The sequence below is a fragment of the Typopeltis vanoorti genome, chromosome 6, assembly GCF_054136105.1.
Source record: "Typopeltis vanoorti isolate ZY-2024b chromosome 6, IOZ_Tvanoo_1.0, whole genome shotgun sequence".
In the NCBI taxonomy this organism is placed as follows: domain Eukaryota; kingdom Metazoa; phylum Arthropoda; class Arachnida; order Uropygi; family Thelyphonidae; genus Typopeltis; species Typopeltis vanoorti.
In genome coordinates, this window is record NC_143554.1 from 91,959,181 (window position 1) to 91,976,535 (window position 17,355).

The window sequence follows — 17,355 nt, forward strand, 5'->3', positions numbered from 1 at the left end:
ACTGACTTGTAGAAGTAGGGAGATTCTTGTTCCATTGTATAAGGCTTTTGATTAGGCCATACATGGACTATTGTCCCAGATTTGGTCACCTGGTTTTCAGAAGGATGAAGAGATGTTGGTAAGGGTCCAGAGGCGACTGACTAGGTGGTTTCTAACCTCTAAGGAAAGGTTGAGAAGATGCAACTTGCAGAGTTTGGTGGACAGGAAAAGGGGAGATATGATAGAGGCCTACAAGTTATTAAGGGATTATTATAGGTTCAATGCTGGAGAGGTTCTACAGATAATGCAGGTGTGAGTAGGGAGTGAGAAGCAGGTTTTTTTCATGCAGAGTTGTGAATGATTAAAATGCCTTGCTGGAGAGTGTGGTGTCTGCAGAGAATTTGAGTGTGTTTAAAGCATGGTATGATGAGCTGTGTGTGTGTGTGTGTATGATAAAAGGACCTCCTAGATAAGTCTTTGACTCCATGGGGTCTTGGGTAATAATAATAATAATCTTTTTCACCTTCATATGATATTTCACATCCAAGCTAACTGAGTATTTATCTGTTCTATTATTATTATTATTATTATTATATGATACCTCCAGGGAGTCTAAAGACTCATCAAGGAAGAGTATCTGCTCTACAACTCTTTGTACCCACCACTCAATCCACTAACTGCAACTACACCAGCGCCATCTGCCACCCACCACCATCACCACTAGTATTTCCACAGACAATCGCAAACTCCATGCTTACGGTGGGATTCGAAAATGCAGCCTTTTGGCTTTATTTATTTATTCATATGGAGTTTCCTCCCTTTTCTCCCCCTTCCCTATTTGGGCGAGTTGAGCCCCCCTCATGGGGGTTAAGCATTTATGGCTGTAGATCCGTGTGTGTTCACGGGGCCGGTTTGCCTGCTTGCGGGATGAAAAACCCCAGATAAACTGGGGGGAAAACCCTGCTGTCCACTCCCAAGACAGGCTAACTTGGCTATGGCTGAGGAAGATCCTTAAGCTCCTCACGTTGGCGACGGGAATCAAACCCAGGATACTCCTTCCCCAGGCATGTGGTTACGAAGCGCAAAGCCACTAGGCTAACCGCGCAGACAACCTTTTGGCTGAAGAGTGGATATGCTAACCACTCGGCCAACCAGACCAGCATGCCAGCACTCACAACATTCCAATCATGCACCACCTTATGAAAGAAAAATCTAGCCCCCCCCCCCCCCCACCTTTCTTAGTGGCATTCATTCTCAGTTTCCAAGGATGCCTTCTTGTCCTTTCCTCACCTTGCACACTAGAATAAATTGAAAAATTCCATCAATTGAAATCCTGTATAATCCTTTCAGAAATTTGTACGTCTCAATCATATCACTTCTCTTTCTCCTGTTTGCTAGTGTCTGCAGTCTATGAATTCTCAATCTGTCTTCATAATCAGTATTCCATAATCCTGATATAATTTTTAACACTCTCCTTTGCACTCTTTCTCCAGTATATCGGAATCACAACGGAGACCAGCTGCACACAATAGTCCAAGTGAGATCTTATCAAGGCCTTGTAAAAAGGCCAAATGACATCCTTATCTTTACATATGAAGATTTGTTTCAGCATTGAAATTATCTTTTGAGTTGCATTTGCAATCTTTGCTACATGGCCCATGAACTTCAACTTCCTATCTACTAAAATTCTAGCCTAATCAGTTTCTTCTAGCATAATACGACACCAATATAATACGACATTCGATATCTGATCATGTTGAATTGTATGACTTGACATTTATTGATATTGAAGTGACATCCATTTTCCCATGCCCACAATTATTCACATCATTCTGCAAGCTGCATATCGGCAACATTCCTGATTATAGTACCTATCTTTGCCTCATCAGCAAGTAGCTGTATGTTGCTTGTTAAATCCTTCCCAATATAATTAATATACAGTTTGAATAACAGTGGACCAAGCACTGATTGTTGTGGTGTACCACTGGTTATCTTAAATCTTGCAGACTTGCACCCCCCCCCCCATAGACCACTTTTTGATATCTGTCAATCAGCCATCGTCTTATTCATGCTAATATTGTATAATCCAAACCCATATTCTCCAATTTATGCAACAGTCTACCATGCTTATTCTGTCAAAAGCCTTAGCAAAATCCAAAAGTATCATGGTGTATCTATTCCCCTTGTCTCGTTCAATGGTAATATTGTTATTGAATGTGAGCAAGTTGCTAAAACATGACCTTCCCTTAGTAAACCCATGTTGCTCATTGCAAAGTAGAGATTCACTGTTGACCCATTTCTGAATGTGAATCCTAACCAGTTTTTCCAGAATCTTCACCACCACTCCTGAGTTAGTAATTGGTCGATAGTTGAATACGGTCTTTGCACCACCATTGTGCAATGGAATTATCATACATTCTTTTCATTCCTGTGGAATCGTCCCTGTTCTCAGACTCATACAGCCTGGTCAAAGGAATAGCCAGTTCAGCTGAACACTTTTTCATCACACATGCAGATATCCCATCAGTCCCTATTGTTGAATTCTTATTCAGTTTGTGCAACACCTCTAATATCTTGTCTTCATATACCTGAGTTTCTTCATCCAGTGAAAAGGTAGCAGTGAGCTCAATGTTGCATACATCAGGCAGATAGCTTTTACCAAAATAGGTACTCTAAATTGATTGAGTTTCTAAATGGTAAGAGGTGTGATCTATGGAAACTCGATGATCTGTGGTGTGCAAGATGGATGCCTGGAGGAACAATAGAAATTGTACCTATGGGCAATTAAGCAGGGTGAAAGGGTGGATGAGATGATTGCAATGATGGGCATGAATGACTTGAGAGACAGTGTGATTTGTGAGGTGGCAAGAGATCTGAGATTCATGCTTGAGGTTGTACAGAAGAAAACTCAGAGAGGGGAGATTGTGTGTGTGTGTTGCCCAGGTATAATAATGAAGCTGAGTAGAAGAGCATTAAATGGGGATATTCAGTTGTTTGCAGATGGTGCAAAATTGGACAAACCATGAGGAGTAGAGTAGATGTTCTGGCCTTACAAGAAGACTTGAATAGACTGAGTAAATGGACTTGGGCATGGGGATGCCAGTTCCATGTTGCAAAATGTAAGATTTTAAAATTTGGGAAATAAAGATGGGATGTAGAATTTAGGCTTGGTGCTGATATATTGTTGGAGGTGGAGGAAATAAAAGATTTTGGGGTGATGGTGGATAAGGATCTAAAATTTAGAGGACACATTGCAATATTGTGAGGACAACACAATGAATTCTGGGAATGATGCAGAGGACACCGAGTTGTGTAAGGAGATTCTTGTTCCATTGTATAAGGCTTTGATTAGGCCACATATGGACTACTGTGAATAGATTTGGTCACCTGGTTTTCAAAACAATGAGATGTTGGATATGGTCCAGAGGCGACCGACTAAGATAGTTTCTGATCTCTGGAATGTTGAAGTTGAATATGAGGAAAGGTTGAGAAGGTGAAATTTACAGAGTCTAGTGGATAGAAGGAAGAGAGAGAGAGAGGGGGGGGAATGATATGATAGAGACTTACAAGTTGGTAAGGTGTTGTTATATCAATGGTGGGAGATCAGGGGAAATCAACAGGTCATCCCTGAAAGCTATATAGCTTCCAGGGATGGAGGGTTTGAACATGGAGTGACAAGCAGGTTTTTTGAATGCAGAATTATGAATGATTGGAATGCTTTGTCTGAGAATATGGTGTCTGCAGAGAATTTGAATGTGTTTAAGGTGCAGTATGATGAGCTGTGTGTATGACAGAGGGACCTTCTAGATGTGTCTTTGACTGCTTTGAGGTCTTAGGATAATAATAATAATCATAATAATAATTTGCATGTTTTGTTTTATCCTCCTTTTTAAATATAGTTATTACTATACTTGTATTCGATTCTGATGGTATTTGTATATGTTATTATTATTATGACACCTCCAGGGAGTTCAAGACTCATCGAGGGAGGGCACCTGCTTTACAGCTCTGTCTCCACCACTCAATCCACCAACTGACCACAATTACTGCTGACCTCCACCAGTATTTTCCTCAGATAATCACAAACATCCATGCCCATGGTGGGATTCGAACCTGCAGCCTTTTGGCTGGAGAGCGGATACGCTAACCACTCGGCCAACCAGGCCAGATATTTCATTTAAAAATTTTAATAATCTCTAATGAAAATTTTTACATCAAATTTATACTGTTTGGAGTTTATCCCATCACCTCCTGCTGATTTGGCTGTTTTTATTTTACTTAAAATAATAATAACAATGAAATTCTTTCATTGTTATTATATTATTTAAAGCATTTTTGTAGGTTTGAGTGTAATTTTTTTTGTTAGTATTATTTGTCCAAAGATCTGTAAAATAATCCAATAATTCTTATAAATCTATACCATAATTTATATTTGTAGTTTCTTTTTTATCTGAATTCATGTGATTTAGTATTTTAATATGCATTGGGTCTTATTTTGTGTATATCTTTTTCTAGTTATTATACAAATTTTTTCCAGCTTTCTGTTTCTTCTGGTTTCTCTTTCAGCTATTGCTTTTTTTTTTTATATTATTTTTTTTATATTCAATTTCATCTTGTTTTTTGCTACTTAATTATCTCTTAAAAGCCAACTTTTTATTTGTTTATTTATTATTATTATCATCATCATCATCAGGGCCTCCGTAGCTCAGTTGGTATAGATGAAGCCCCCTTTGGTTAGAAAGACCTGGCTTCGATTGCCATCCATGATATGAGGAACCTTTTTCTGGTTTCTTTCGACTAAAGGTGAGTTAGCCGGTCTCATATGGGGGGGGGTATTTTCATCCAACAGAACGAGCAAACTGGCCTGTGAACACACACACACTGATTTGCAGTCATAAAATACATAGTTAATCCCTCATTAGGAGGGCTCAACCTGTCCTAAGGAACAGAGCAGGAAAGCAGGGAACCCCACATGAATAAATTATTATTATTATTATTATTATTAAGAGAGACCTCGAGGGAGTCAAACTCATCAAGGGAGGCCATACTATTTGCACCAAATGTCATACTTGTTCTTAAATTGAATTTTCAATTATTGTTTTTATTTCATTGTCCTATATATGTAATTTTTTTTTAATGATATTTTTTGTGTGTCCCTTGACTTTCATATGCAGCTGATGTAATTATTAACATCTGACCTCCATGGAATCAGAGACTCATCTTGGGGGTAATAATTTCTTTTATATTATTTTATTCTTTCTTGACGTCTCCATTTTCTTGTATTTTTTTTCTAAATAGTTATTAATTCTCTGTTGGTATAAATTTCTTATACTGTACTTAAATCGTTTAGTAGTCTTACTTTGTAATTAGATTTTATTTCTCTAGATGTTTTTTTTTTCTTTGTATTTTTTGTAACCAATTTACTGGAAACCTTAATTTTGCTTGCACTGTATGATGATATATATCTATTTTTATTATTATTATTAACATCTGACTTCCATGGAGTCAGACTCATAGTGGGAGGTACACACTATCATACAAAATGCTCATCCAGCTATGCCTTAAACTGATTCAATGTGTCTACATTCACAACACACAAACACAGCAGTTAATTTTTAGATCTATAACCAGTTCTATCCAAGCCACTTGTTGGTTGTGATTTCCTCTACATACCTGCCCTTTCCCGATCACCTTTATCACCGCTTGCCACACATATATCTGTTCAGTCTCAATTTCCCCACCTATATTGCAATATACTCCATCTCCATACACACATTCACTGCTACTCTCAACATATCCACTCTCTCTATCCCATGTCTCCTTATCCACCTGGGCTCCTCCCCATTTCCTTGTTCTTCTTGCATTCCCATCCTCTCTTCTTCTCTCACACTACTACTGTTTCCACTGCCATTTCTAGCCCTCTCCTGACTTTAACATCTAGGAAAAGGCTTGCTGCTTTTTCCTTTGCTATAAAGTATTCTGTTATTGATTATTATTATTATTCAGGCATCCATGGAGTCAAAAGACTCATCATGGGAGGTCCTTCCTAGGAAACACAGTCTATCATACCCCTCCTCTGAACTCATTGATCATTCTTGCTCTCATCACCATCATTTTTGTCATTTTATCATTTTTATGTTCATAGCATGATGAGTTGTTTTCCATTTTTGTTTACTGTTCATTCTCCAAATTTTTCTCTATTAATATTAATTGTTTAAATTCCTATTCTGGCATTTAAAATCTCCACCTATAATTATATTGTGTGTTTTTATTTAAATTTTCATATATTCCTTGTATAGCTGTTTGCAAAAGTCATTATTTTGTCTTTTCCTTCTTTTTTTTTGGGGGGGGGGCACACTCCAACAACTGTTGGAGGTATGCCCCACCCCCCAAATTGTTTTATTTAATTGTAATTGCTCTTCTAATATTCTTTCATTCTAGTATGTATGAGTTATTTTTGCTTTAACTGATTTATGGATCCAAATCATTATGCCAGCTTTTGCACTTATTTTGCTTATCTACTGCACTATATATGATATGATAATTTGTTGTTTATTTTTCTGTAAGAACTGCAGTTTCTATATTTTCTTCATTTAAAATTTTATCTAATTCTTTTTTATGTGCTATGCTTCTAATGTTCCAAAGTTTGTTAACCTTTTCCAATTTATCTCAAGAGCAGGTATGTACAGGCATGGCAAACCTGAGATACCCAAGCTAGACCTGATCTTACTTCCTGTAATATACACTGGGTATATTATATCTGTAGACCGGTCTTCTACTCTCTTTTACTTCTTACTCCCTTCCCGAGTGCTATTCGAGCAATTCAAGGGTGAGGGGATGACTCCTTCCTCTCACACTGTAGTTTCCACTGTCTGCTAAAAAAAGCAACCTTCATTGCCCAAAGGTGGCAGCCCCACCAGTAGAATACCTATTGTCATTATTATTACCCAAGACCCCATGGAGTCAAAGACTCATCTAGGAGGTCCTTTTATCGAACACACAGCTCATCATATCATGTTATAAACACACTCAAATTCTCTGCAGACACCACACTCTCAGGCAAGGCATTCCAATCATTCACAACTCTGCATGAAAAACCTGCTTCTCACTTCCCCCTACGCACACCCTTCTTATTCAGCTTCCAGGGATGACCTCTGGTTCTCCCCTGATCTCCCACTATTTTCTGTAGAACCTCTCCAGCATTGATCCTATAACAACCCCTTAATAACTTGTAGATCTCTATCATATCTCCCCTCCTCCTCCTGTCCACCAGACTCTGCAAGTTGCATCTTCTCAATCTTTCCCCATACTCGACATTCCAGAGGTCAGAAACTACCTTAGTCAGTCGCCTCTGAACCCTCTCCAACATCTCTTCATCCTTCTGAAAACCAGATGACCAAATCTGGTCACAATAGTCCATGTGTGGCTTAATTAAAGCCTTATACAATGGAACAAGAATCTCTATACTTCTACAAGTCAGTGTCCTCCACATCATTTCCAGAAGCCTTTGTGTTGTCTTCACAAATTTGGCTCTGTGTCCCCTAAATTTCAGATCCTTATCCACTATCACCCTCATATCTTATTTCCTGCACCTCCGACAATATATCCTCAAAGCATAAATTCTGCATTTTTGTTTTCCAAATTTTAAAACCTTATATGCTAATAACTTGACATAGGGAAATGTACATTGCTTTCATGTTTCAAAAAAATGTAAACCAGATGGAAAACATGGGAAAAAAAACACAAATTATTTATTAATTAATTAAAATATTATTTCAAAGCTTTGTTTTTAAACAGGTATTTAGATTTATGCAGTATCTTATTAATTGCGTATACTAACACTCATAATGATTTCATTACAGTTATACCTCTGTTTACAGTAATGAGCAAAAAATAAGTTATATTTATGAACAAAGTCAGCATCCTCTACAGATATCAACAATGGGCCAAATACTTGATGAGTCAGCTAGTACTGATGGAGATACCACTGCATTCATTATGTGCCATCAAGGAATTAGGAAAACATTCAGTGAATTAAGAAATGATGTAAGTTAGGTAAATTAATGCTATATATAAGCTGCTGAATCAATTTTAACTGTTTAATTATAGACATTTAGATATATGTACAATTAACTTTAAATAAATTTAACCTTTGCTGCTGAGTAACTGCTAACTTACTAAGACTGCTGATTATCCTGTGATTTTGCTGACCACAGGACAATCTCACCTTAATGTTTACTTTCTACTCTTTAATTCTTCACCTATCTTAATAAGTTAGCAGTTACTTAATAATAGTAACTTAAAGTATTTAAAGATAACTATAGCAATTTTTCTATTGGTTTGGATGGTATGCTATACTTGGCAAGGAATTATTATTATTATTATTATTATTGCACCCTCCATGGAATCAGCAGACTCACTGTGGGAGGTTCATTCAACTGAGAACATATTTATCTACCGCATCTTAAAATCCCTAACACTCCTACGATGAGTCAGCTAATACTGATGGAGACACCACTGTATTCATTATGTACTATCAAGGAATTAGCAAACCTGAGCATTATTATAAAAGCTCAGGTTTTAGGACATAGTTAAGAGACGATCATTTCTATCTGATTGACAGAGCAGGTTCATTTACCTTGACTTAAAGACTTTGAATGGATATTGTATGAAAAGTACCAGTAGCTATCCATAATCCCTAATGGTAGATATGAGCCAACTATTGCAATTTACTTTGCCTTACAGAACTGTAGACTTGTAATCCAGCTTTGAACTTACAAGTGCATGATAAAGGTGAAACATTGAAGACTGGTCCATATCCTGTTCCACTAAAGGAGAGCATGCAAAGCAGATTCAATGCACTCATGCATTTTTCCCTAAGTCGACCAATGTGTGCAAGAAATGTGAGCTTTCTGTCAAAGATGAGTTCCAAGAACTTGGTTTCTGATACTTCTGGAATAAAACTTTATCTGATCCTTAACTCAGGATCCGGCTGAAATATGCATTTTCAGTAGAAATGTACACAGGTGTTTTTTTCCTGCTTAAACCTAAACCCATTACTATGAACCCACGAAGAGACATGATGATCAATTGATTGCTGAAGTCATCTTTCAGTTACCCTCATTACAAGAGTTGACAGTAAATAATGAAATAATAATCAACATAGAGCAGTGGGAGGAAACTATGTGCTGATTGATGTAAAAAGTTTAGTTTTTATTTATTAGTATTTTAAATCCTTCCATTGATCATGCCAACTGTAAAAAAAAAAAAAAAAAAAAAAAAAAAAAAAAAAAAAAAGGCTTCAAGCATCAGATTTCTATATTAAAATTAAAGCACATATGTAAGATCCTAGATATACATATGTTATGATGAATGATTATTCTCTTTTATTCTTAAAATTCAATCTTAACTAAGATACATCAAAAGGGATATACAATATTCTGAACTTTAACCACAACAGAAACGCTTCTTAAAATCTAAAAAGATCACTTCTTAGCTAGGCCTAAATATATTATTATTATTATTATTATTATTTAGGCCTCCAAGGAGTCAAAAGACTCATCGCGGGAGGTCCTTCCTAGGAAACACAAAGTCTATCATATCACTCCTTAAACTGACTGTTCTCGCTCTCACCACTCCATCAGGCAATACATTCCATGGTTCAACCACCCTCCATGCAAAGAAACCACTCCTCACCCTCTTGCTCACAGCTTCCTTTCGTAACTTCCAGGGATGGCCCTTGTCATCACTCCTTCCCACTGTTCAACCAAGTGAAACAACTCCCCAGTGTCAACCCTGCCAGCTAAAAGAACATTGTTTCTTAACTGCATATGAGCTTATCTTGAGAAAAAAAAAAAAAAAGCTGTTTATTGCTTCAGCAGAAACAGTTCCTTATCCTAAAAACCACTTTTCTTTTACAAAAGTCTTGAAAGTAACTGTAGATTTCCTATTCATTGTAAGAGATGCAACAGGTCCAAAATTAGACAATAAAAGTCTTAATTTCAAACGCTATCTAGCATTCCTCCTTTAATGCCTTCTAGAAAAATGACATAAAACATTCCTTCTTTTTCCTTTTGAGATTCACAACTTTTTTCCTCTTCCTATAATAAGATTTCCAAGGAAAATGATCAAACACTTAAAATTCTACTTGCTGTATCAGTTTACCAAAACAGCTATTAACTCATTACTGTTCAACTGGAACATTTAATATGTGATAAACATTTCTCCTTCTATATGAGAAACTTCATTTATCAAGTTCTTCCAAATTTCCTTTAATGTTTCTTTCACAACTGTTATTTAATTTACTTTTGTAACATAACAGCTAAAATCTTTTAAAACATCTTTCTTTTGCCTTAAGGTTAGATCCTCATTAGGTGTTTCCTGCAGACAGAAACAGAAAGGTTTGTGCTTCTGCAGTATGCCTGGATATCAACAATATTTTGGTGAAATTCACAGCAGTTCCACTGTAAAATGCTTTCTATTGTTTTAGCTTTGTAGACTTGTCTGGTTTCCAAGATGATGATGATGAGGTCTCTACCTTTGTCAGGCTTATATTTATTTGTTGATTTAAGGGAGTATGGATAGCTAGTATCCATCTCTTCTAGAAAAATACTTAATACATCATCTGATGTGTCAGGATCATTTAATATTATTATTACCTAAGATCCCATGGAGTCAGAGACTCATCTAGGAAGTCCTTTTCTCATTCACACAGCTCATCATACCTTAAATCCACTCAAATTCTCTGTAGACACCACACTATCAGGCAAGGCAATAATTCACAATTCTGCATGCAAAATACCTACTTCTCACACCCTCCTTATACAGCTTCCAGGGATGACCTCATGTTCTCTGCTGATTTCCCACCATTTTCTGTAAAACCTCTTCAACATTGATCCTATAACAACCTCTTACTAACTTGTAGGTCTCTATCATATCACCTTTCTTCTCGCTATCCACAAGACTCTGTAAATTGCATCTTCTCAACTTTTCCTCATATTCGACATTCCAGAGATCAGAAACTACTTTAGTTAGCTGCCTCTGTACCCTTTCCAACATTTCTTCATCCTTCTGAAAACCAGGTGACCAAATCTGTGCACAGTAGTCTATGTGTGGCCTAATCAGAGCCTTATACAATGCAACAAGAATCTCCTTACTTCTTCTACAAGTTGTCCTCCACATCATTCCCAGAATTCGTTATGTTGTCCTTGCAATATTAGCAATGTGTCCTCTAAATTTTAGATCCTTATCCACCATTACCCCAAGATCTCTTATTTCCTCCACCTATGACAATATATCCCCACGAAGCATAAATTCTACATTCCATCTTTTGTTTCCCAAAATTTAAATCCTTACATTTTGCAACATTGAACTGGTATCCCCATGCCCATTTATTGAATCTATTTGAGTCTTCTTGGTATTTATTTATTCTTATGGCAAAAATAATACAATGCAGCAATAGGTTAATGTCTAGTCCAGAAAGCCAATCCACAGCCTCTTTCATTCCTTGGAGGTTACCATGAAATTGTTACCTTGGGCAGTAATTCACAATATGAGTCATCTGGCCTATGGTGGTACACTCACAATACAGGTGGTCTGACAGTTTTCATTTGTGTAGTAGTTAGTCACATCTTCTCTGGTTTGTTCTGATCCAAATAATATCATTACAAGGCTTGCTGGAACAACGTGGGGTTGTGGAGCAGAAATCCTAAGGTCATCTGCACTAGTCCTCACATTTTTTGCAGCAGGATATTGGGAAAGAAGTGCACACTCTAACATCATAGATACCCAGCTAAACTCTCCCATGCACACAATTAGTGGGACACTGAAGCACTCCTCTCCCCCTGGCTGCATGTCCTGTCCAACATTGCTCCACCAAATATACAGAGAATGCAAACCTCGATTAAAGAATTTAAGAAAGTAATGAGCAACCTGCTCCGACCCTTGCATCAGGCTCTCAAAAATCCACCTGATCTTCACCTGAAATCAAGAAACCCTTTCTGGTCCATGGACAAACTCTCTTCACCTGCCGTATCATCAACATCTGACAGGTAGAGAGGACACTGGTTCCAACAATCTCCCAACAAATGGCTTCCTGGTTGAAGATCCCTGTGCTCCGCAGCCTGATTTTGCTCTTCCTAGGAAGTCTTTTTGTAAGGAAACAAGGTCTACTCTACTCTTCATAGTTTGTCCCAACTTTGCATCATCTACAAACAATTAAATATACCCATCCAAATCCTTGCAAATATCGTTAACATAGAGTTTAAACAGCAATGGCCCTAAAACAGCCCCTGAGACACACCACTAGTGACTTTCCTCTTCCGGGATATTGTTTCCCAATACACAACTTGCTGATACCTATCAGATAGCCAATCACTGATCCAATGCACTAATCGAATATCTAACCCCATCTGCTCTAGTTTGACTATCAACTTATCATGCAGTAATCTATCAAAAATCTTTGCAAAATCTAAGTATACTACTGTGTATACTCTTGTCTTTAATAAGTAATTAAGTAGATTACTAAAGTATGATCTCCCTTTAGTGAATCCATGCTGTCCATCAAAGAAGTGAACCATTGTTGCGAACCCATTTCTTGATCCTGGTTCTCATCAGCCTCTCCAACAACATCTGACACACAGATAGGGCTATAATTTGATTCTTGAGCTCTATAACCTCTCTTTTGAAGCAGCACAATCTTGCCATCCTTCTGTAATATCTTCTGCTTTCTGTGCCATTGTAATCGTATATATATATATTTTTTGCCTATATAATATCTCTTTATTCTTTATATCTTTATTCTATTCCTAATTCTTTATAGATTTACTCTAATACGCTTTTTCTCTCTTATCCTTTCTCATTTACTCTACTGCGTCCTATGATTATCCACCTTTTGTATTTATATTTACTAGTTGAATGCTTATGAATACTGGAAATTTATTTTTGTCAGACTGTGCCATCAGTATATCATTTCATTGGCATAAGACTAAATAAAACTTCCGGTAGATTTCCCTCTCTCTCACGAGCGAAGTTTCTTTTATCAATGTTTACTTTAACAGTCATGGTTCGTAAGTAACTGAACTGCGTTTTTATTGCCTTAAATTATTTCCTACTCACAAGTCCGATTTATTTGAGAACAGTGCAGTTGTAAAATTAAAGATCAGGCAGCACTCTTTTAACAAATAATTAAAACACATTTATTTAAAATTATACATGCATTTATAAAATCTTTAGCATAAATTATAACTTATTTACTTTAACACTAATTAACTTCTTTAACTCGCAATCTTATTTACTCTCTGCTTACAAATTCAACTTATTAAATTTCTAGTTTACTTGCAAAGAGGTTAGCTAACTCTCTGTTAAGTTATGTTTACAATTTTTATATCAATTTCCAATATGTCAATCGATTCTCTAAATGACACTTCTTACTACTATTGAACAATCTCTTAAAAGTCCATCTACAACCCACTATCAGAGGGAATATACAAAAGGTTTGAAGTTACAAAAGACTCTGCATCGCACATTCAGTCAAAAGTCTTTCACAACAGTCTTATAGCATTTCTTTCATCTCAGATCGTGAGCTTCCTCAGGAATGTCTGGCTTCAGTAATATCTCATCGGGAAAATAGTGGGCTGTGGACTGCGACCGGCAAAGGGTTGTTCTCCCACGGCGAAAAAGAAAAACTTCCAAGCGGAGCTGTCTCGGGTAATTTACATCACCTTTTCTCCTCTGCTTTGGCTCACCAAAAATGCCTGGACGATTGCTGTCTCCAATAGCTCGAACTGCCGCCTCCAAGAAACTGAAACTGCCATCTTCAATAGCTCGAACTGCCGCCTCCAAGAAACTGAAACTGCCATCTTCAATAGCTCGAACTGCCGCCTCCAAGAAACTGAAACTGCCATCTTCAATAGCTCGAACTGCCACCTCCAAGAAACTGAAACTGCCGCCAACTCTCAACCAGGATCTCTCTCTCTCTCTTGCGCCTGGAAGCCTTTCCTTCTTTGGCAACCTTTGGAAGCCCTCTCTCTCTGGCCTGGAAGTCCTCTCTCTGGCAACTGGAACCGGGAAGCCCCTTATGCTTGGCTCAGTCCCTTTTTGTTCTGCAATCTCGGAACCTTACACTAAGGGTAGTAAACCCCAAAGAAAATCGGCATTTCTCTCTCATCTTCTTTTAAGTTTGACCCGCTCTTTGTTCTTTGCAATCTGCTCTTTGATCATATTTTGCTGGGTGCAGAAACTTGTCTCTAAAACTAGCAGTCCTCTTTGATACTTTGCTTCTCCTTTCAGCTGCAGAAACTTCTCTAAACCTAGCGGCACTCTTAGATACTATCTGTAAAGGTGTTAGCGTAGTAAGCAACTCTTATATACAAAACTAGTAAACAACTTTTCCTGCACTCTTACACATAACTATATACATATACAAAGTTCCCCTGGGAAAGAATTGCCTTTGTTTTTGACGTTAAAACAGTAAATACATTCACTTCCCACAGGATTAACTACAATAATATTTTGCAAAATATACATAGAAATAAACAAGGTTATTTACAGTTCTCATGGGACTTGACCTATGTAAAAAATCGATGCAATGTGCTTTAGAATATTTAAGCTGCAATCGAGTTTTTATACTTCCACTCCTTTGGAACTCAATCCACTCCAATACTCATCAACTCCCTGGCATATTCCTTCAAAATACAATATATTAAAAAGCCTTATTAACATCAAGTTTGCTCAATTCCCGAAATACCTCTTGCTCACTTACAGTCGGTCTCTCCTCCTTATCAACAATTGCTCTTCAAACTGTGCATGATGTCACTGTGTACTATATTGATGGTGCTGTACTGCAGGAAGTGGATGACATTAGAGATTTGGGAGTGATGGTTGACAGTGGACTGAAGTTTAGAGGGCATATTGCTAGTGTTGCAAAAGTTGCACATCGTAGTACTGCTATGATAAGAAGTACTCTAACATGTAAAGCTAAGGAAGTGGTTGTGCCACTGTATAAGGCACAGGTCAGACCACACTTGGACTATGTGCTCAGATCTGGTCACCTGGTTTTCAATGTGAAAACCAGGGAAACTGATATTCTCTGGACCCCTCTCCAATGGAGACACTGGAGAGAGGTCCAGAGATGAGTGACTAAGACAATATTAGGAGTTTGGAATGCGGGCTATGGAGAGAGAGGTTGAATAGATGTGGAATGCAGAGTTTGGTGGATAGGAGGAAGGGGTAGTGATATGATAGAGATGTTTAAGTTAGTGCGAGGACTTTATCAGATTAATCCAGAGAGGATTATAAGAAGAGTAGAAGATGAGAGGGGAAGAACCAGAGGTCATTCCTGGAAGTTATGTAAAAGTGTGGTGAAGAAGAGTGTGAGAAGTAGATTTTTTACATTGGAGAATTGTCAGTGAACAGAATGCATTACCAGAATGTGTTGTTAATGCAAGGATTGTTAAAGAATTTAAGATTCTATATGATAAATATGTTGTTGGTTGAATGAACCTCCCACAATGAGTCTGTTGACTACATGGAGGGTATAATAATAATAATTTACAAGAATGAAAGACCTTCCTTAATCATTCTCTTTTTTTTTTTTGCTCGCTACATATCGAAAGAACTCTCTAGAAATATTTTTGGCTTCATTAGCTAACTGCTGCTCTTACTGAACTTTTGTTACCCTTACCAACCAAGTCACCCTCCTTGCCTGTTCTTTGTAATCCTCATGGAATTGATTATTACCACTCCTCTTATGCTGCCTCCATAATGCCCTTTTTCTCTGTATCGCATGCTTAATCTCTTTATTCATCCATTTCACACCTACCTTATTTACTTTTTCACCCTTGGAATACATTTAAACATTGCTTCTACTAGATTGTTCTAGAATATCCCCCAAGCTGCGTTGATATCCTTTCCAGCTAACTCCTCATTCCATACTACACCTGCAAGATGTCTCCTGAGCTCCTCATAATCATCAGCCCGGCAGTTCCACATATACCCTTTCCTCATGGAATTTCTCACATGGTTGGCAACCACAGAGGTAATCATTTCATGGTCACTATCACCAACTGGAGGGTGATTTGACACCTCATTTATAATTATATCCTCTGATGAGATGATCAAATCCAACACCTCATTTTCCTCACTTTCAGTTGTTATCTCATCTCTTATTTCTCATTTTCTATTTCTTATTTGCTTGGCTAATTTGATTATACATTTCATGTTCGCTACCATCCATATTACTAGGTCTTAACAACATCTGACTAAGTATTTCATTCTATTCACCTTTATTTCACACTATACTGCCTCAAGACCACTAGCACTATTTCCTCCCTCTTGCATCTCTACCTTGTATGGACATAACTTTCTCTATCATCAATAGCAATTCCCCCTCCCCCTCCCTTTCTACCCTTTCTATCTTCCTAAAAACTCATCATAGCCTTCCATCTCTATTCCTATCAGGATGTCATCCTCATCCAACTGTCTCAGTTATTCCAACAATTCTTGGGTGAACAGACTCAGTTAATGCAATTGATTTGCATTGTTTCTTACCCTTCTAGCATTTATGTACAAACATATCAGCTCATTCCTGGATCTATAGCAGGTCTCATTAATACCACTTATGAGATGTGACTTCTCCATGCTTAATTTGAGCCATTTCTTTTTCTCTTATTCATCTTAGAACCTTCTTCAAATCCAACTGTTTTTCCTTCATCCCAGGTCACCCCCCCCTTACCTTTTTTTGTCTACACATGCATTGACATCCTCTTGCAGCATCAATCTTTCTCACGCTGTGTTTCCCCCTATCCATCCTGAGCCTTCCTCTTTCCCTGTTTGTTTTGCACACTTGTTCTCTCATTCTCCATACTCATGCTACTCTCTTCTTCTTTCATAATCACTTCATTCATACTCTCCCACTCTTTCACATCACTTCTTACTTGATCCAATCCATTCTTTGCACTCATTTCTCTATCTTCCAGCAGCAGTTTCTCCAAGTGACTACCTTTCCTATCACACATTATTCTTTTATTCTTTTCAGCAACCTCTTCATATCCAATCTGATGTGTTCTTTGTTCTCAGTCAGGTCATTTGTCCCTATTACCACTACCAACTCTTTTGCTTGCTTACTTCTCGAATCCAACACCTCAATCGCTCTATTCATTCTACCTCCAAGAAAACAAACCTTGTGCATCCTCTCATCGATCGCATCTCTAATAATTGAATCCCCATACAACGCCACTTGTGGATCTTTTGCAAAATCTTTCATACTGATGTATTTGTTTTCATCATTTTCACTCTTCCATACATATCTCAAATTCTCTTAACTTCACTCCATATCCATTTCATCTCTTGCCTCATCTTAACCAACTTGACTTTCAA

At 37.5% G+C, this 17,355-nt stretch overlaps 1 protein-coding gene across 1 annotated transcript in view; it reads left to right on the forward strand.

Moving 5' to 3' along the window:
- Positions 1-17,355, forward strand: part of LOC150105705 (uncharacterized) — a 72,784-nt gene that overhangs the window by 11,465 nt on the left and 43,964 nt on the right. The window contains exon 2 of the mRNA XM_090394534.1: positions 7,842-8,025. Coding sequence (XP_090250660.1) covers positions 7,842-8,025 — 184 coding nt within the window. The remainder of the gene's footprint in view (positions 1-7,841; positions 8,026-17,355) is intronic.